Here is a 21,976-nt window from a genome sequence, read left to right on the forward strand (position 1 = left end):
AAACAGCAAATGTCCATATTATACACTTGTCTGAATGAACCTTTATTAAAAGCTTTGGCCTTTAACTACTGGTGTCAACTGTGGAGCACAAGTCCTAAGAGACTGCTCAGGGTGACTAGACTATGAGCTGCTTGGCTCTGTAGTAGTAGCCGGCGGCAACATATCATTGGTGCAGCCGCATAAGGGCCCAAGAGGTTCACCTCCAAAACAATGTGGAATTGTGCATCATGAGAAGCTATTGAACTGCAAAAGGGCCCACACATTATTCTGGCACAGGGGCTCTTTTCTGCCCTTGTCCGACAGTCCACAAGTGATGAGAGTTAGCATTAGTGTTCATGGATCTGGTTTCAGTAGGAAATTCTCAGGTTAGCCGTCTGGGGTATCGTTTGTAGTCGGCCATCTTCCAGTAATATACACCACTTTTCTTTGGCTGCTCTAGGTGGTCCACAGAGGAAGGTCCTCTGTATGCTTAGGATGCCTCATACTGATGGATTTTGAGCAAATTATTTTCTTAGCACATTCCCCCATGGTTCGCCTTAGTATGTATGACAGTGTCGCCCATTTTTTCTTGGCGTGTCAATTCTAAATGCTGTGAAGTCATGTGTTTCCTAAAAGACAGCCTTTGGGTTCATCACTCATACTTGCAGAAATTCTTTAGTAGTTGCGGTAAATCTAGCCAATCGATTGCCAGTCTATGGACCACATGCTTCTGGATCACTAAGCGGCACAGGGTCTGCAGGGAGGGAACTGAGATAAAGAGATCATGTCTAGGTTATTAGGCAATACTCCAACGGTCCAATAATAAGAATTACATTTTATTAGTCCATGTCCAAAAATGACAATGTTCAGCTCCCAACTAGCTAAGCCTTTGTCAAGCAATATTCTGGTGGATAACAGTGGTTTATAAAGCAGTGGTCTTAATCAAAGGTGAAATATAATTCTGAAAAAAAACATCAACAATGAGAGGATCGGAGCATAATTCAAAAAAGGTGAATGCAATACAAAGGGACGACTAGAATCAACCAGAGCGTAAGTGTGTAACAGGATGATCCAGGGCAGTGGGGTCAGAGGTACGCTAAGGAGGAGCGCACATGCCCACCAGGACGCGAACAGCTGTGGGTGCCAGATTGGAATATCTTATGTCTTCTGCTCCACATAACCGGACATGCACATTAGGGCACACGTAGTCAAAGATGGCATGAAGGAGATACTGTAGAGAAATAGAAGCTGGGCAGTTTGATATATAGGGTTGTGGGAAAAGATTCAGTATAACTTGTGTTTTATTCTCTGAAATCCTGGTGTTTGCATGTATGAGTCCAGTGGGCGGTCCTACAGGTGATTAACAGCTATCTCTGCATTCACAGTCATACAGGGAACACTTTCAGTCACTGAATAGGACCACCCACTGGACTTGAATTCAAACACCCGGATTTCAACGATTAAAATACAACTTTTATTGCATTTTTTTCCATAAAAATGTATATCTGATCAGCTCCTCCTGCTCTATAACATCCTGCCTGCAGATCAGACACTATTTTCAACATGACAGGTTCCTCTAAAGGAAACCTGACGTACAAAACGCTATTAGCCTGCAGATGTGGGTTTAACCTGCAGGTTAGGCCAGTCTCACACGTCCAGATAATTCCGGTACCGGAAAAATCGGTACCAGACTTATTCGTGTCCGTGAGCTCACGTGGCACATCAGTGTGGCACACGTGCGGCAGCCGTGTGCCGCCCGTGTGCCAACTGGGTACCACACGGACCGTGCAGGAGACAGCGCTACAGTAACCGCTGTCCCCTGCTTTGGGTGCTGAAGCCGCCATTCATTTCTTCTCTCCAGCAGTGTTCGCTGGAGAGAAGGAATGAAAAATCATTGTTTTTTTGTTTTTTTTTGGTTGAAATAAAGTACCCTCTAACCAATCCCCTCCCACCCCCTGTGCGCCCACCCGCTGGAAATAAAATACCCAGCTCCCTCGATGCGTCCTCTCAGCGCCGCAGCTTGTCCTGTATGAGCGGTCACGTGCCGCTCATTACAGTGATGAATATGCGGCTCCACCCTTATTGGAGGTGGAGCCGCATATTCATCACTAATGAGCGGCACCATGTGACCGCTCATACAGGACAAGCTGAGGCGCTGAGAGGACGCAGCAAGGGAGCTAAGTGAGTATTTTATTTCCAGCGGGTGGGCGCACAGGGGGTGGGAGGGGGTTGGTTACAGGGTATTTTATTTCAACCGCAAAAAAAATAAAAAAATTATTTATCATTCCTTCTCTCCAGCGAACACTGCTGGAGAGAAGAAATGAGTGGCAGCTTCAGCACCACAAGCTGGGGGGACAGCGCTTACTGTAGCGCTGTCTCCTGCACGGCACACGGACGGCACACGGACAGCATCCGTGTGCAGTACGTGTTTTACACGGACCCATTGACTTTAATGGGTCCGTGTGAGACGTGCGCTCCCACGAACACTGACATGCCTCCGTGGTTTTCAAACGGACACACGGTCCGTGAAAACACGCTGACATATGCAGAGACACATTGATTTTAATGTGTCTACGTGAGTCAGTGTCTCCGGTACGTGAGAAAACTGTCACCACACGTACCGGAGCCACTGACGTGTGAAACCGGCCTTAATAGCGTTCTGAAGCTGCCTGGCGTCCACATTGAGAGCGAAATGATCTGTATCCCTCTCAACAGCATCCGCCTTTCGAATGCAATACACACCAAAAAACAGATTCAGAACTGAGTGGCACCAGGTAAAGAATAGTCTTCACAGGCTGCAACAATAGAGGATGGATTTTCGCAAAGACTTAAAACACAAAGCTTTGTCGATGCATCAAAGGGCGGTGCTCTACATATATCAGGAAAGTAGAATCTCAGGTATTGCAAAAATTAAGCAGATGTGGCACTCACCCCAATGTTGCTGAAATCAGTGTCCTTTATTCGCTTTATGCGGCATTAGACATTTATGGAGAGGCGGCAGGTGAAGGTGAGGGGTGCGGGGAGGCAGGCACCCCTCACCTTCACCTGCCGCCTCTCCATAAATGTCTAATGCCGCATAAAGCGAATAAAGGACACTGATTCAGCAACATTGGGGTGAGTGCCACATCTGCTTAATTTTCGAATGCAATAGTATCAGCATCATCTGCCAGTTTAATTTCTAAAACAGGTAGTATGATTTTACAATATGTTAACCCAAAATTCTAGTAAGAACAGCAACCGCAAAAAAACAGCTACTGCTGATGGGGGCTTGATGGGACCCCTAGCTAAAGGAAAGAGGTGTGATTATACATTACATAGCTTTCTTACATGACAAGTTAAGTAATAAATCTCAGTCATTTAGAAATCTAGGGCAGGTTTGTCATTCCTAAAATTACACGACTGATGAAATACTAAATGATGTCTCCACCCGTCATCCCAGATCGGGAGAGAAGAGTAGACTATAGATAGATAGCGACAGCTTGCTAAGTGTAAGGACTATGTGAGGAAGTAGAGGAATATCTGCGGGAGAACTGCTATGTCTTATTTGGAAATCTCGCCCCACCCCTAGATTACAGAACCCTGTACCCACAGCAGACGGCTGAATGTGATACATACATCCATATTCTAACTGGATCACCCGGACGCTCTTGGTGGAGGCAAAGACATCGATCACAGCATATAATGGTTGAGATGCTGGAAGCCCACGAGCGCTGGCACCCATGTCTTCTCCGTTAATGATGATGTGCATATGACCAGTGCCATCTGCCTGTGGCTCATACAGCACCCCGATCCGGCTTCTCCGAGCAGTGGGTGGCAGAATATTGGTCTTGTATAAATCATCCAGGATATGACTGAAGCGACCAGGCCTACTACGGGCTATCAGTTTGTCTCGAGGAATTTTAAACTTGCCCACTTTCAGATAAGGATCTGCGAGGTCTTTTCCCAACCTGGACATGTCCTCGTCTTCATCTGGCGTCACCCTGTTGTGGTTCCGAGTGATGGCAAATACCCAGCTATCCCCCTGGTTTACAAGGTCTGGTAGTGAATATTCTGGCACTAAGTCCAAGCTGCGAGGATCTCGGGCCATAAGCCCAACTCTTAGGTGACCACACCAGCCCAATTCTTTTTCTTCAATTTCCACCAAAAACAGCTGCCCAGGTGCCAGTGGGTCTTGACTGAAGCAGATGCCATTAGCAAAGCTTTCTACTCTGGTAGCTTGAGTGGCCGAAGGGTCGATACGAACGTTTGTCCCATGGATAGCGTGGAAGCATGTAAATGGCTGGCCCAGCACGGCCATTGCTCTAGCACAGAGCTCAGATGACATGCAGCCTGAGGCTATTTTTAAAAAGGCTACGACTTGTCCTGAGACAGCTGCCGCTGAGTGGTGGAGAGCCATTTAGGGGACGTGGAGCTGCCCAACACCTATGCTATCTCTTATTACAAGAAGTAGTGTGGACTTCATCAGTAGGATTGCTGAAACCGGCTATCTTGTGCAGTAAGCAGTCTGCCACCTCCGACATCTGCTCTATGTACAAGTTTAGCTACTCCGCCACTACTAACACTACAGCAGAGCCCTAAAAATCATGGGAAAGTTTTTTTGGGGGTAAGACTATGGTCACACTTTTTTTTACAGTTTTTCTTAGACTACCTTCTCCAAAATGTTCCTCAAAAACGTTTTCTATTCATGACTATGAGAAATCTACTTCGATGCACACAACGTCTTTTTCAAGCAGATTCCGCCCAGAATCCACCTGAAAAGCGGCACAAAAATGCCCTCTAAAATGAACACAGTGCACGGCTAGATCAAAATGACATTACTGTGCATATATTCCTTCTTATATTCCATAACCAGGAGTGGAACAGTCAGAGGAGAAGTATAGAAACACATCACCACTTCTGGATTTATCACCCACTCCTGGTTTTGGCTGACAAATACTGAGGTAAAAACCAAACACTTTTATCAAGTGTTTTTGCTAAGGGTCTGTGCACACGATACATTTTTATCATGTTTTCTTCTGTGCAGTTTTGTCACGAAACCTGAAGGATTTCCCGATGCCAGCAAAGTGAATGAGATTCCTGAAGTTTCCTGCCCACATTGCTTATTTTTTCCTTTACATCTGCAGCATGTCAATTCTTTCAGCGTTTTGGTTGCAGATTTCACCCGTACTAATGAGCAGGGCAAAATCTGCAACAAAAACCCATGTAAAAAAAAACTTGACAAAAATGCACGTATTTTGTGCAGTTTTTATTTTTTCTGCCAACACAGCAGGATTTGCAGCAGAATTTTCCTGAACGTGTACACATACCCTAAGTGGTTTTGGAAAATTCCTTGGAAGAAAAAGTGCATGAAACTTCTTTGAGGCAAATCCTTATTGACTCCAAATTAGGCACTGCAAAGGTTACAAGAAAACCTCCAAAACTTCTTCAGGAAAAGAAAAACTGCTCCACAGGGTTCGTGCACACAACATATTTCAGCCGACGGTGAAGCCGCCGATGATGTTGCACATACCCAAAAACTCCTCCTCCAAAAAGGAGTCTCCTGAAGTGATTTCTGCTTGAAAAACTCATCAGATTTGTGCGCCTCAATACACAGTGTGAACACAGCCTACATTTTCCTCTAGCGGACCCATAATGAGAATACTGGTGGGGGGTCGGTCCCCAGAATGTGTGAACACACCCTAATGGCCCTTTTAGCGAGCCAGCAATCAGCAAAAGAAGTTCATAGGAAAACTCGCTCCCCAATTACTGGCCAGTATAAAGAGCCCAGCAATCACCACACAAACAAGCAATATCGAGCGCCTCCATTGAGTGACTGGATCGCTTATGCAGGCATAAAAGTAATTTGTCCAGTGTAAACAGATGTGCTACTGAGAAACCGATACTGTATGGGGACAGAAGCATCATATTAACCATTATTGGTCATCAGCCTTGTAATCGAGTGCCGAAATGACTTGCATAGAGTTGTCAGTGCTTGTTTAGCTCCCTGCAATTGGGGTGAATGCAGCCTTAGGCTGGGGTCACACTTGCAAGTGCAATGAGAGAAACTCGCACGTCTCTTGCATCAATACCTGGCACTGCCGCCGGCACTGGGGACCGGAGCGTTCAGCTGCATAGAAATACATGCAGCCGCACAGTCCGGGCCCGAGTGTCGGGTATTGATGCGAGTTTCTCGCATTGCACTCGCAAGTGTGACCTCAGCCTTAGGTTAGGTTCACATTGCGTTAGGTAATCCGTTTAGCGCTAGCGGATTGCGCTAACGCAATGTTTATTTAGGGGCCGCGTTCAGGGGTCGCGTTAACGTCCCCGCTCTCGCAGATCCCCGATCTGCGAGAGCGGGGAACGGACCTCGGGCGCGCCGCAGACGCTGCAAGCAGCGTCCGAGGCGCGTCACAGAAGAACGGCACATCACTAGCGCGAGCCGAAAAAGGCACGCGCTAGTGATGCGCTGCAGGCGAAATTTACATTGCTGTCAATGGGTGCGTTAACGGACCCCTTGCACAGCGTTAATTGCGACATTTTCGCCGTGCAACGCTGTCCGTTAGCGATCACCCACTAACGCAATGTGAACCTAGCCTTAGGCTACTTTCACACTAGCGTCGTACTTGGCCTGTCGCAGTGCGTCTGGCCGACGTACAGACGCTAGCGTTGTTTGCGCCGCACAACGGGGGCAGCGGATGCTCTTTTTCCACGCATCCGCTGCCCCATTGTGAGGTGCGGGAGGAGGGGGGCGGAGTTCCGGCCGCGCATGCGCGGTCGGAAAAGACGTTCCCGACGTACCAAAAAACGTTTTTTGCTGCCGGCGGTCCGCCACAACACGACGCAACCGTCGCACGACGGTTGCGACGTGTGTCAATGCGTCGCCAATGTTAGTCTATGGAGAAAAAACGCATCCTGCAAGCACTTTTGCAGGATGCGTTTTTTGACCAAAACGACGCATAGCGATGGAGGACAAAAAACGCCAGTGTGAAAGTAGCCTTAGCCTCTGTTCACAACTGGTTTGTAACCTACATTGGGTAAAGCCATTGAGAAACGTTCCCAGTATACACAGTGGAGCAATGCCCTGCATCCTCACTGACTGATACCTACCAATGTATAGGGGGCAGTGTTGGTAAGAGGGGCACGCCTGGGCAACATCTTGGGCAGCCACGTGCCATGAGCTGGTACACAATAGATTCTGCCAGGCTATGGTGTAAATCACATTACATAGTTGGGACCTTACTTTTTATTGTTATTGAGGGGCGTAGAAAATTGGCAAAACGATGATCACTTGTCTAAGCCCCCATGGGACGTTCTGATGGCTCACGGTCCCTCATTAATGCCCCCCAGTGCTGATTTAGGCTCCCATCCTGCCATCAGTCCGGCCTGTGTGCTCTAAGCGGACTCAGGACAGCTAGGAAGGCTCCGGCTTGGTTCGAGGTAATCTCTGTTTCAAGACAAACGTCCATTTCCAAGGAAACTTGTGTTCCTACACCTTCCCTGTGCTATTCCTGTATGTTTCCACGTTCAGTTTTGCTTCAGGCTTTGGTCAGGATTTTATGCAGGTAAAATCCTGACCAAAACTGCACCTGAGGTCACTGGCAGGTCACCTGCGGTGTACCTGCGTGTTTTGCTCATAGTAGCAACATGCTGTGTTTCGAAAAAACGCACCACACATGCGTTTTCGCGGCAAAAACGCATGCGTTTTTTAACGCATAGTGGAGTTTGGATTTCATGAAATCCCATCCACTATGCTGTAACATCTGGACGCTGCGTTTTTGACGCTGCGGAAAAACGCAGCGTCAAAAACGCAGCGTTTCCTGAACGTGGAAACATACCCTTACTCCTCTTGGACACATATGAATAATGAAGAGTATTATTCCTGTCAGGCTGTGCAGGAGGCCATTTTGTGCAATGAAGTTAGCCATTGGTTTCATACATTTCCAGGAGTAATAGCAGAGGAACACAGTTTGGTGCTATAATGGGTTAATCACAGCTGGAATCTCCCATAGCATGACTTCCCGCCATGTGTGATGCAGCAATACAGGGAGCTATCCCTGGGACACGGCACACACTGTCTGACTGTCACTGAGCCCTCAGCCCGCACCTCTGCCGCAGCACACACAGACATGCCAACTGCGCGAAGCATCTTGGGAACCGTACTTCTTTCAATGTTGAAGCGCCTGACTCCCTGTCACGTGGTGAGATCACATGACCCGGGTCACATGAGCGCCACGAAGTGGGAGAAGAAGTACAAATACTGGGAAGAGGAAGGAGGAAGTGATCGCTGACCGGGGAGAGGACCGGGAGGAGGAAGGTAATGGCCGACGTGCGGTGGTGGGGGGCAGCATTACAGGGGGAGTTAGGCGATTAGGGGCTTGGGGGTCTGCCCGCTATGTAGTGCGAGCTATTGCTCTCTGTTACCCGCCCGAGGTGTTGGGGTAGTCTGTCAGTGGTTGTCCTGGCGCCAGGTGAGCGGCCTGTGTGACTGCAGTGCTGGCGGCGCTCCCTGTCCGGCACCTGACGCTGACCACCCGTGGGGAGGAAGGTGGCGCCATTGTGTGCCCTGTCCCATCATGTGGGGTGTGGGCTCCTGCCCTATAGAGCAATGGTGCCCTATAGAGCAATGGTGCCCTATAGAGCAATGGTGCCCTATAGAGCAATGGTGCCCTATAGAGCAATGGTGCCCTATAGAGCAATGGTGCCCTATGGTGGGGGTCCTGGCATTCCTGTGGCTGACCCTTCCTTTGTCAGGATGGTGCTGGTGTTCCACAGCCAGTGTCTGCCTGTAAGGGCTCGGATGTCTGTCTTCTACAATGGTCTGTGTCGTCCGTTTTTCTCCTGGAGGGGGATATGTCTCCTATCCAGTGTTCTTCCATGCAGCCGAGCTCCCTACACTGGTGACCTGTTCCCTTCCCACCCGCTCTGTGATGCCGAGCCCTGGGGTCGTCCTTCCTGTTACCCCTGCACCATCATGGCCATCCAGTGATCTGTATGAAGTACTCGCCCGCCTACATATTCCAGGATCAGGCTGGCTCCTGATTTATATGGAGGGCCAGACGGCTTAACACCAAGATGTCTGTGTTAGAGTAAGATCTGACGCTGACCCTAATTCTGGCAAGAACAACCGTTCAGTATTTGTGTACAGGCTTGTCCAGCAGTAGCTGCACCGGATGCGCCCCTCAGATCGGCACTACTTCTGTACAATGGCTGTCTGGTATTGGAGCACATCCCTTTAAGTGATGGCCAGTTTGTGGGGGCACAGTACACGAATTCATGGCCTGTGACTGACCCCTTCTGTCCCCTCCTAGATGCATCTGTCCATACTTTGCTCTGTGCTCCTGGGAGCTCTGCTGGTAGATGGTGCACCTTCTTCAGATGAGATCACCTACCTCCCGGGGCTTAAGAAGCAGCCGTCCTTCCGCCAATTTTCGGGCTATTTAAATGTGCCAGGAGGAAAGCATCTCCACTACTGGTGAGTATATTGTCAGTTCTCCTCCTGTTTATTTATTTCTTACTCTTTTATATAGCACCATTAATCTGTAGCTTCTTTGAAATCCTTAAAGAGCACTTGTTACTAGTTGTGACAAGCTAAACCAATATAACAGCTACATTGGGGGCTAGACTGCCATTGCATCATTAATAAACCTACCACCGTATGCAAATTACTGAGTCAACTGGGCGGTTCTTCATCAGGTGTTGTCACTCCTCCTGTCTTGGCTGATACAGGAGGTGACCGAAGTCAGAGTTCCTCACAAATATGGTAATCAAGGCTGTCACACTTGTCGGCTGGAGAGCTGCCTTTTTATAAGATTCTTTATTAATGCTGATGTATAGAGATCCCCTGTGTTGCTTTTTGGGATTGTCAAAGCTGATGGCTGGTTCCTTTTAACACATTGCTATGGCCAAGTTTTGAATAATGTATGAGATCTGCCAAATTCTGGGAGGGAATGGCAGAATCTGCAAACTTATTTGATCACTTCCTCCTCCATCCTCTTACTATTTCTTAAGGTTTGTCGAGGCACAGAAGAATCCCAGCTCTAGCCCGCTGGTCCTGTGGCTGAATGGTGGTCCTGGCTGTAGCTCGCTGGATGGATTGTTGACCGAACATGGCCCCTTCCTCGTATGTCATCACCTTAGGATGTATCCTAGTTTCCCATTTCATTACCTTACCTGTGTCTTAGAAGTTCATAATCCCTGCACTCGTACTATGAAGGAGGCTTGATTCAAGTGAAAACTTTTTCACTTGAATCAAGCCTCCTTCATAGTACGAGTGCAGTGACTATGAACTTCTATGATTGATGGGACCATTGGTTCCGTTCACTTGCACCGTCACATCCGCTACAGTCGAGTGCTAGCCTTCTATACTCTCCTTACCTGTGTCTTACACTTGGTTTCTTTTTCCTTCCATGCTCAGATCCAACCCGATGGAACAACACTGGAATATAACTCCTACTCTTGGAACTTGGTAATTATGGGCTGTCTGGAGATATATAGAGATAGAGTGTATATATATTTTTTTTTTTTTATTGCTTTTAAGCATGCGATTTCTATTTTTCTCTAGATTGCAAATGTCTTGTATCTTGAGGCTCCAGCTGGTGTGGGCTTCTCCTATGCTGATAACAAGGACTACAAGACCAATGATACCGAGGTAGTAAAACCCTCTGCAAAAGTGGAATAGCCACAGAAATAACGGTTTCCACCATGTTTGCTTTTATATTCAACTGTAGTATCTTTCAGGCCTTGTTTACACACCGGTTTTGGAACGTTATTGTGTGCATTGTCTGATCTGAATCATCCTTGTGAAATTTGCAGAAATGTCACACTGCATGTCAATCAACTTAAATGGCTTTTAATTAATGCTGCCCTTCGTGATTACTGCTAATCAATCCTCAGGATGTCTTGTCTGTTACAAAAAAAATCCATTCCAAACTTTGACAAAAAAAAGCACAGCTTCACACTTGGGGTGTTCATGGCCTTTCAGAGGCTTTGTAACCACTTCAGCAATCTCAGGTGTTATATTGAGAAGAAAAATGGTTGCATTTTTCTTTCCAGTGCCAACTGCTGTTCACTAGGGCACTTTAATCATCTAATGTGCTTGACCACAGCAGCCAGTCACTGGTCAAGTGACATGTTGGGTGACTATGCTACCTAATGAGCAAAGTATGTACACACGTCCTCAAGTGATGTAATGAGGCCAGACGATATTGCAATGTGTAAAGATAAAATACAAATGTTTAATTGGTTTATAAAAAGAGAGAAAACCAGGATGAAATGTATCAAGCTTATGGAACATGGAGACACATGAGCATGGGAGTAAATCATAAAGTAATTACCGTATAAGTTGAGACCCCTAATTTTGCCACAAAAATCTGGGATAACTTAATGACTCGAGTATAAGCCTAGGGTGGGAAATGCAGCAGCTACCAGTAAATTATAAAAATAGATACCAATAAAAGTAAAATTGAGGCATCAGTAGGTTAAGTGTCTGAATATCCATATAGAATCAGGAGCCCCATATAATGCTCCATACAGTTTATGATGGGCCTCATAAGATGCCCCATATAATGCTGCACAAATCCTGATTATGGGCCGTATAAGATGCTCCATAGAGATATTTGCCCCATATGCTGTGATTTAAAAAAAAAAAAAAAAAAGACATGCTCACCTCTCGTCGCTCAGGCCCCCGTCACTTGCAATATTCGCCTGTCCAGCGGTGGAACGAGGACAGGTAAATATCGCGCAATGCTGCTCGCCCTCCCCATTATACTCACCTGCTCCCAGCGCGGTCCCTGGCAGCTTCCCTGATGGTCTTCTCTGGGTGCTTCCAGCAGTTGAGCAGTCACCGGTCATGCTCCTCCTATGGGAGTGGAGTCGCGCCCATATGCATTACTGTAATGAGCGGTACCATGTGACCACTCAATGCTGGAAGTATCCGTCAGCGCCCGGAGACCATCAGTCAGAGATGCATGGACCGCGCCAGGAGCAGGTGAGCATGTCACAGCCGCCGCTCCCCAAAAGAATTGAACACCCCCCCCCCGGAACGTTGACTCGAGTAAAAGTCAAGGGGGGCACTTTCAGCCTAAAAAAAAAAATGGGCTCAAAATCTCGGCTTACACTAGAGTACATACGGTATACTAGTATGCACAAATAATATTCCATTATAAGTTCTAATGAAAGATTTGGCACTCACATGAAGCAATCCAGTGATGTGTTAATGCTATCTGAATATGCAGGTAGCGGGCTACTCATCCACAATGAAATATAAAGTGCATAGTGCAGGTGTTTCAATGTGGATTAATGAATTGCCACTGAACATCACAGGACTTTGATTCAAATGCTCAAAGTGACAGTGCATTAAAGTGATCAGTGCAAATCCTTACAAAAGATGTCGTTCAAAATAAACATAATCATGAAGTTTGATCAGAGTTCAGAGATGGTACTTGCAAAGTGTCTTGTGCATAACTCCCAGCTACTCCATGCTCCTACCCTGACAATGCCGTTTCATCAGATTTATTGAATCTCCTATGCAGGATTTGTAGCTTACCTTTACACATTGCAATAGATCGTCTGGCCTCATTACATCACTTGAAGACATGTGAACAACTCATATGTTCTAGAAATAGGCTTTTTTTTTTTTTTTCTTAGAGTAGGAGAATTGCATAGTTTTCAGCTGACAAAGGGGGGGGGGGGGGGTGGTTAGCTATATTGCTATAGGTGGCAGAAAATAAATTGGTCAGGCAGAGAATTGTACAGGAGCATACTGGAAATTCTGCAGATTAGCTTGGTGAGAACTCCAGACAGATCTGCAGCACCTCAGAAGAGACTGCTGCTGGGAACTGTAGCTTTAGCAATGTAAGAATAAGCCTTCCCGCCCACCGCCATTCAGCTATGTGAAGCTATAGGCACAAAGGGGCCAATAGAGATGGCAAGACACAAAGGTGCATGAAAAACTTGGTGCTCAATATGCTGCAGTCCTTTTTATTCCTAGAGTTGGGCTCCTTATCTTGCAAGGACCCAGATTGCAGCGCGCTTAGTAATGTATAAGAAACCATTACCAGGTATTTTGGATCATGTATGAATTTCTCTTTACCTGCTTGCTTGTCCTGATAAGTTTCTTTTGCTTCACAGGTTGCCTCTAATAACTATCTAGCCTTGAAGGAATTTTACAGACTCTTCCCAGAATATAGTAAAAATAGCCTTTACATCACAGGAGAGAGCTACGGAGGTGTCTACGTCCCATCACTGGCTTTGGAGGTTTCCCAAGACTCCAGTATAAATCTCAAGGTAAGGGCTGTCAGTAGGGGTAGACTATGAAGTGTTCCTTACGCAGATCTGCCATGATGTGTTATGGATCTGTACAGACTAGCTGACTATCCTAGTACAGTGGGTGCTGGATCCTGGAAACATGTAAGGCATATGCTCCCCATGCATATAGTGACGCAGCCTGGGGAACATGCAGAATACTGACAATCCTGCATATGACTTGTAACCTGTTGCCTTCATCAAATGCATACAACTAAGGTGGATTTATGGTACATTATTCTAAAAAAAATTCCCCCCCCCCTGTCTGTAGGGAATTGCTGTGGGCAATGGGCTGAGTAGCTACGAGAGCAATGACAATTCCCTGGTTTTCTTTGCCTATTACCATGGAATCCTGGGTAGCGTGTAAGTGTCGATATTGAGCTTCTTTAATTACTATCCTAAAAATATATATATAATTTTCCATAACTTGGCGTGTTTGTTTTTTGTGTGTTTTTTTTTTTTTTTTTTTGTTTTGTTTTGTGTAGTCAAACTTGCATGTTCTTGCTGCAGAAGAGTCGGTGTTCGGCTGCCCTAATCTAGAGTTGCTCCCTTTGCTGCGCTGCAATATGGTGCACAACTCAGTCAGGGGTTGTGCTGTTACTAAAAGAAAGCAGCCACCCTTTTCTAATCCTAGGGAGCGTTTACCTCTCTGGAGAGGGCGTTTGACCTGTCTATTTCAAGGGTCTTCTGACTGTATTTTCTGGCTCACCCCACACCAACCACTGTCTGCAAACAGTAATCTGGCACCTGAGGAGCTGTAATATCAGCCTTCCGTTACATCTTGTTCTGTTTCTTGCAGCCTCTGGAAGGAACTGCAGAAATTGTGCTGTAAAGAGGGAACTTGTCAGTTCTACAACAACCCTGACACTGAATGCTCCCTGCGGGTAAGCACCATCATTGTGGCTGTGAAGAGCTTGGTTTGTCAAGAGGAAGTGACTTTTTCTTTTAGTTTGACTAATTCTTCCACAATGTGGTTTTGCTGTATCTGACCATTACTGCGTATAATTGTGTGCAGGTACAAGAAGCCATGCATGATGTGTACAGCACCGGTCTAAACATCTATAACTTGTATGAGAACTGTGCTGGCGGAGCACCAGGGGAGATCCAGTAAGTAGTGTCCCTGATAGGTATGCACTTACAGTGACTACTTTCTTATTTGCTGATGTGAAGTGTAGACATTTCAAAAGATCATACTTGTAGCTGACAATTTTGAGCAATTAGCTCACCTAAACAACTAGTAAGCATGCATGCTCAGATCAGCAGAGCTTGCTTGTTTACTGCCGGGAGAAGTTGTGGTGTCGGAGGCTTCAGCGTGCAGTGTAGAGCTCCCAGGCAGACCAGATTGTGCTCGCTGAAACCCCCACCAGTAGTGATGAGCGAATGATGGACAGCCTCAACACTTGTGGGATTGCCTGTCTGACAGCTGCAGGCACCCTGACATAATATGTGAGCACTCTCAGATGCTCAGACGTTATCTGGACACGTTTGCTCATCACTGTCCCCTTCCCTAGTGACAGAACAGTTGGGCTGCCCTTATACACTGCACATTCTAGAGATGTGAATAGCTCTACTATATGCCCCTTCCCCTCCTGAGAAATGACTGTTTTGTGACTTGAAGCTAGCTACTACTGGTTTATCTGGATAAAAGGACTTGGCGTCTTACTACCCTAGACTCTAAGCCTTTGTATTCCAGATGGGGGAAGCTTACAAATAACCTATTACACCTGACTTTAGATGATGATGATTTCCTAATCTTTTCTCCTTTTATCTCAGGGATAAAGGTGATCACATAGCTGTTCATTTCCCTGGATTCATTTCACCAAAATTGCATGTGCACTTTGAGAAAGTAAGTGCATTGTATGTTTACTATAGAGAAACGCATTGTTACTTATTCCTCTTCGTGTTTCTGAGTCGCTTAGGTTTCCTAGAGTCGGCGGTAGTAGATCTGCCCATGCCTGAACTAATTAATCTTCTAACTCAGATTTCTGCTTATCTGCAGGAGGCTGGGACACGATTGCCATGGGGCTACCTTTGGGCTATCACATTCTCATTAGCATAATGTAAGGGAAAAATCCCAAGGGTCTGTATCACTTACTGGGCTGCTTGCTGCAATTTTGCTAAAATCACCGTTTTATCTGCTGTAGATCTACAATTTCTCTCAATTCTGAGCTCTCTAACCCCGCCCCACACCACTGATTGGCAGCTTTCTGTGGTGGGGCGGGTTTATACAATTATCAATAGAAAGGACTACATGGCAGCAGGTTAATAGTCCTCTAGTGATCTAGAAATCAAATCTACAGAATGCAGCCTAATAAGTGACACATCACTGGAATTTGCATCTGTCCCATAAACTATGCTGCTCTTAGATGACCCAGTAAAAAAGACAGTCTCTTAGTGGAAGCTTTAACCTGACAGAATTTGGGAGTGGGTCCAACATCTGGAAGCTCACAATTTCTGTGTAGGTTCCAGTCCTAGTTTTGGCTTGCATAGCCGAGTTATTCAGCCGCTGTATTTACTAGACATGTAGGGTACGGATATCAGGATGTAAGGTCTCACTGAGCTTCTCTGATGTAGAAGCTGGTTCTTCTGTCTGGCATGGATAAGCCTGTTAAATTGGACCCACCATGTGTGAACACTACGGCTTCCAGCAACTTCCTGAATAACCCCTTTGTGAGGAATGCCCTACATGTTTCTCCTGAGGTCAATAAATGGGAGGTCTGCAGGTAAGAACGCCACAAACATTCGTGATCACTTAGGTCAGGGGTGGGGAAATGCCGTTTTTTTTTTTTTTTGTTTTTTTTCCCCCCTACCAAGGGCCATTTGGATATTTCTACCATCCTTTGGGGGCCGTACAAACTCCGCCCACAAAGTACATCCTGGCCCTGGTGTCAGGACGTAATCTTTTATTTCATGCCCTTCAGGGTTCAGTAGTGAACACTGCGTATGTGTGTGCTAACAGAGCAAGAAGAAATTAATGAACTGGTAGCAATCAAAATACACCTCCGTGCCCAAGAATGTGGTCCCTGAGAATCTGCTCGGGGGCCTGATAAAAGGTCATCGGGGGCCATAAATGGCCCTGGGGCCTGAGGTTCCCCATCCCTGACTTGGGTGAACAATAAAGCCTTATAACATTGTAAGAGTACGTGCACATGGTAAGCATTCACAGCAGACCTTTCTGCACCAAAACCACACCTTTAGGGTATTTGCACACACTGCGGGTCCGCCTCGTTTCCCATAAGTTTACAGTACACTGTAAACCTATGGGAAACGAAATCTGCAGTGCACATGCTGCGGAAAAAAACGCGCAGAAACGCAGCGGTTTATATTCCGCAGCATGTCAATTCTTTGTGCGGGTTTACACCTGCTCCAATAGAAAACTGCAGGTGTAAACCCGCAGCGGAAACTGCACTAGAAACCGCAATAAATCTGCAGTAAAAACCGCAGCGGTTTTGCACTGCGGATTTATCAATTCCGCTGCGGAAAATTCCGCAAGGGCTTGCGCACACGCTGCGGATTCCATTAGTGTTACGTTCCTCATATGCAGCAAATAGAGAGGGGGGGAAAAAAAAATAAATTCTAATTTACTACTTGCTGACCAAGACCATTCAAATGTCAGCTGTTTTTGTTGAAGGGGGACAAAACCTGGCTTTGGCAGGAGGCAGTGGTCTATATAGCCTTCTATGACATGTGTTTCTGTTGCTTCTGCAGTTTTGATGTATACCGAACTTATGGCCGTGTGTATGAGACAATGGCTGACCATTACTTGAAGCTACTGAGTACCATGGTAAGTGCGGCAACAGAGCATACCAGTGTCAGGAGGCTGCATAAAGCCGATCATGGTCCTGGGTTATGTAGGACTCTGATCCGAAGTTTGAATGTGAGTTTTATTATTGGTATGTTTCTCTGACATCTTGCTCTTCTTAGAAATATCGTATTCTGGTGTATAATGGTGATGTGGACATGGCCTGCAACTTCCTGGGTGATCAGTGGTTTGTGGATTCTCTGCAGCAGAAGGTAAATGCTTGTCACTGATGTAGACTATCCTGACATCATTGCATTGCCTTCAGATATGTTGCCTGTCATCAGTATATAATGTGTTTTTGTTTTGTTTTTTTGTTTTTTTTTGGTTCAGTGCTTTTATTTCAACCTCCATGCTTGCAGTCTGTAGATCTTGATGCTGATCCCTCACTTATTTTAGAACTACCATATTGTAACACAGTATTCTTATCTGCTGGGCATTTCGCATGTTGTCAGACTACAGACTGCCATAAACAGAATACTGCATGCTGTATGCTGTTTGTTTGTGGTGCAAAAACTCCTGGGTGACACAGCTCTTCTGCTGGCTTTTTAGCTGCAGGTACAGCGCCGGCCATGGTTTTATACAGATGGAGGCCAGCAGCAGATCGGAGGATTTGTGAAGGAATTTTCCAACTTGACCTTCCTGACAATCAAGGTATGACTAACCTTTGGTTTAAGAGGCTTTCAGTTTCGCCAATGTAGCTACAAACTCTCTAATGACACTTAAGAGGTATTTCTTGACTTTACAGCATATCTAAAGAATATAAAACTAGTAGCTGTGAGAATCGTGTAACCCATTTAAATGGGTAGTCTTTCACCTTTAACATTGCTTGCAGCTTTGTTCATTAAAGCCTTAAGGTACCGTCACACTAAACGACTTTATAACGATATCGCTAGCGATCCGTGACGTTGCAGCGTCCTCGCTAGCGATATCGTTTAGTTTGACACGCAGCAGCGATCAGGATCCTGCTGTGATGTCGCTGGTCGCTGAATAAAGTCCAGAACTTTATTTGGTCGTCAGACCGGCGTGTATCGTTGTGTTTGACACCAAATGCAACGATACCAGCGATATTTTACACTGGTAACCAGGGTAAACATCGGGTAACTAAGCGCGGGGCCGCGCTTAGTAACCCGATGTTTACCCTGGTTACCAGCGTAAAATGTAAAAAAAACAAACAGCACATACTCACATTGCGTCCCCTGCAGTCTGCTTCCTCCTCTGACTCAGCGCCGCAAAGTGAAAGTGAAAGCAGCACAGCGGTGACGTCACCGCTCTGCTCTCACTGTACGGCGCTCAGTCAGTCAGGAAGTGGACGCAGGGGGGGACGTGAATGTAAGTATGTGCTGTTTGTTTTTTTTACATTTTACGCTGGTAACCAGGGTAAACATCGGGTTACTAAGCGCGGCCCTGCGCTTAGTTACCCGATGTTTACCCTGGTTACCAGGGGACCTCGGCATCGTTGATCGCTGGAGAGCGGTCTGTGTGACAGCTCTCCAGCGATCAAACAGCGACGCTGCAGCGATCGGCATCGTTGTCGTTATCGCTGCAGCGTCGCTTAATGTGACGGTACCTTTAGGATTTGCAGATGGTGACTAGCACCATTTCTTGAAGCCTTATGACATTTTATCTATCCATTACCGTAACAATGTAGATCTTGTCATATTCTGTAACTTAAAATCTGTCTTTCTCTTCCTCCAGGGAGCCGGTCATATGGTGCCAACGGACAAACCCAGCTCTGCCTTTATTGTCTTCAGCCGCTTTATTAACAATGAGCCTTTCTAAAGCCTGACCATTGCTGCTAAGACTGCACAATTAAAAAAAAAAAAAAAAAAAAAAAAAAAAAAATTATACATATTTTTTTGGGGGGTTGTTACAGCCTCCTAGATCCAGGAGCACTTATTTGAAGTCTGTGTTTAACAGTGCTACAAGTTTCAGTAACTTGACCAAACTCTTGTATCCTTGGCATGAATCGCTTGCATGTCTCTTATGAACGGGTCATTGTCTCAGGGTGGTTGTTGGCACTGAAATACTATTCACTATTTTTCTTCAAACTGATTTAGTTTCAAAGTAGATGATTGTCAACGGGTTTATCAGATTTGTGGCCTAACAGTCAGTGACTTAACATTTCCCTTGTAAGATAGCATGGATGTCTTGGCTGTATGTCACAATGTCACTGCTTTTGCACTTACAATTTTATTTTTTATTTTTTTTACAAATCAGGATGTAGCAAACGTTAATTAAATTTTGTTTTCTGAAACTTGTCTGGTTTTGAAAATTTCTTCTGAAAAAAAGTAAGCAATTTGGATTTTTTTTTTTCTTGCATTTATCAGAGGGGGGGGGGGGGGGATTCCCATTACATGTTTATGCAAAGTGAAATTTATAATTTATTTTTTTTTTTTTTTTTTTTTTTCCCCCCAGTGTAGAAAAGTAACAATTTCTTTTTAAAATGCAGTTTTGACATATATCTTAAATTGACCTGGAAAAAAAACTCACACCCATGATGACTACCTCTGGCATGGAGTATTCATGGTGCCTATAGTCTGCAGGGGCTGGCCATGAGTACTCCACAGGCCCTAAAAGACCACCCTGGATAATGTTTGGGTGTCCGCCTCATTGTGGACAAGCATGTGAATGGTAATGGAGCTCTCAGATTCGTGGTAGGTCCAAGCTTGTGTGACTGAATTGATCATCTTCAGGCTTCTTAATGAGACAAGCACGCCACAATATTGAAGTGGTCTATGAATGACAAACCTTTAACGATCTGCATGGATTGCCCATCCTTCACAAGTTCATGAACTACATTCAAGCTACAAAAGTGGATTCAACCAATTTCAATCCCTGGCCGTATGAATGCACCATCAGGCCTTGCCATGACAAAACTGATATTTATCAACCCACATGTAAAGAGAAGAGGGGTTGTCCAACACTGCTCCCTTCCACATAGTAAGTGGCAGGTCATGGTTAACTTTTGGATCGTTAAAGGGGTTCTCTGAGAAATGTGCATAAATAAAATAAATGCCCGTTTAACCCCTTCACGTCCTTGGGTCACTCCCCTTCCCAGAGCCACAACTTTTTTTTTTTTTTGTTTTTCCTCCTCCTCTGTCCCATCAATATGGTCATGTGAGGACTTGTCTCTTGGAGGCCTAGTTGTACTTTTGAACAACACCATTAATTTTACCATAGTGTACTAGAAAATGTGGGTTAAAAAAATTCCACGTGTGGTGAAATTGCAAAAGTGAAATTTCACAAAAAAAAAATAATTACTCCCTTAGGAGGCAGCACCCCTAGCAGATCTGCAGTGACAAGTATTGGGGGGGGGGGGGGGGTGTTACAGCCTCCTAGATTCAGGCGCACTTATTTGAAGTCTGTGTTTAACTGCTTATATTATGTTAGTAGCTGATATTTTAGGTTGTGGAGCAGGTCTGCGGGTGAAGTGGGGGGGTGGGAGAGATAGTTATTTGGTTTGAGTGCAGGGGTGAGGGGTTAGCGAAGGAGAGTGAGGATTAGTGGAGAGAAAACAGTGAGGGCAAATGTGAGTATGGTTAAGTAGCAGGGGAAGAAAAGAAAAGCAAGTAAAATTAGAATACAGTGATCAATCTTACAGTCTGGCCGATTTCTGGCATATTTCTGACAATACACTGTCACTTCAAGTGATGTCATATCTGACTGCTCCATTCAACTTATACCATTCAAGATATTTGTCTTCAATATTTATCTTCTTTATATTCTTAACTTCATTTTAGTTTCTTTCCTTCCAAGATGGAGTCCATGATCAGATAAGGGGGCTCAGGAATGCCTTTGTGTAACAGACTTAGAAAAAACAAAGGAAAGTGAGAGCAACTTTGCCCACCGCCATTGGTATACTCCTGGGTTCAGTGTCATTGCAGTCAAACACGTCCAAGCCTGTCTGACCTGTGTACTCAACATCGTGGGATGTGCAACCAAGATGCCTATGAGACACACAATGAGGCCCCTGTACCCATTCCAGCACCTTTGGGAAGACTACATTTAAGTGCCTAAGAATGTACTTGTGTGTGTCGACCTCTTCTCAGAATGGGCAGTAGAGTACCCCATGTGTAAAGCCTGCGCCAAGGCTACAGCGAAGTGACTAATCTCAGAAGTCGTTTGCAGATACTGGGTGCCCGAGACCATAGAGAGTAACAGAGGCACCCACTTTACTGGAGAAGTGATGCAGGAAATAATGTCCACCCCGGGAGTGGAACAGTCTTCATGCTGTGTACCATCCACAAAGTAGATTTAATGGGACCCTGAAACTGAAAATCCAGAAAGCCAGGTTTGAGACGGGCAGACCATGGACAGAATTCTTGCCACTTGCACTCTTCTCAATCAGGTATACTAAAAAAAGACAGGCCTCAGCCCATATGAGGTGTTAGTTGGGTCAGTCCCTAGGCTAGGGTTGTATTTTCCACAGTAGCTCCAGATGCAGCATGATAGGCGGTCTTCTTACGTTATCGCACTTACAAAACGCTGATAAAATAGACAGAGTGTAGAAGCCTCCTTACACAGTACAGTACGGTTCTGTCATACTTGAACTTGACAACCATCTTCCCTTAAGCTTCACCATAGAGAACCCCTCTGTTACAGATACAGGACTATATGTGATGGATATCAATATCCCAGGGGACACTGACCGATTAAGACACTTTCATCTTAAAGATATCAGGGACCAGCCTATTCTAAATCAGACAAGACTCTGCAACCTAATACTTCCAAAGACTTGTTCCTGGTGGCCTTCCTAATAAACCCTTAAAACAAAAAGGTCAATGGAGTAAGCATGCATCCCAAAAATTACACGTTTCCAGAGTTTAACAGGTACCATTGACCTAACGCACTTAAGTTCCTCGTATTGCAGTCCCACCACCACCAATAACTTGGTACGAGGCCATGCCCTCCTGA

The 21,976-nt window shown here is 45.6% G+C and overlaps 2 protein-coding genes across 2 annotated transcripts; one reads left to right on the forward strand and one right to left on the reverse strand.

Annotated features, from left to right (window-relative positions):
* Positions 1–505: 505 nt before the first annotated feature.
* On the reverse strand, positions 506–4,303 carry NEURL2 (neuralized E3 ubiquitin protein ligase 2). Its single transcript, XM_077251686.1, has 2 exons — positions 3,595–4,303; positions 506–747 (listed from the first exon to the last, which is right to left on the reverse strand). The coding sequence occupies exons 1-2, from the start codon at positions 4,301–4,303 to the stop codon at positions 632–634; spliced, it is 825 nt and encodes a 274-aa protein (XP_077107801.1). The 3' UTR covers positions 506–631.
* A 3,833-nt stretch (positions 4,304–8,136) lies between these two features.
* Positions 8,137–19,316, forward strand: LOC143765230 (lysosomal protective protein-like). Its single transcript, XM_077251685.1, has 15 exons — positions 8,137–8,272; positions 9,267–9,430; positions 9,967–10,078; positions 10,373–10,423; positions 10,520–10,606; positions 13,087–13,242; positions 13,532–13,623; positions 14,060–14,144; positions 14,276–14,367; positions 15,034–15,106; positions 15,835–15,983; positions 16,969–17,044; positions 17,185–17,274; positions 17,612–17,713; positions 18,758–19,316. Exons 2-15 carry the CDS (start codon positions 9,267–9,269, stop codon positions 18,839–18,841), a joined length of 1,413 nt encoding a protein of 470 aa, XP_077107800.1. The 5' UTR covers positions 8,137–8,272; the 3' UTR covers positions 18,842–19,316.
* Positions 19,317–21,976: the final 2,660 nt, after the last annotated feature.

This window comes from Ranitomeya variabilis, chromosome 4 (genome assembly GCF_051348905.1).
Source record: "Ranitomeya variabilis isolate aRanVar5 chromosome 4, aRanVar5.hap1, whole genome shotgun sequence".
NCBI lineage: Eukaryota > Metazoa > Chordata > Amphibia > Anura > Dendrobatidae > Ranitomeya > Ranitomeya variabilis.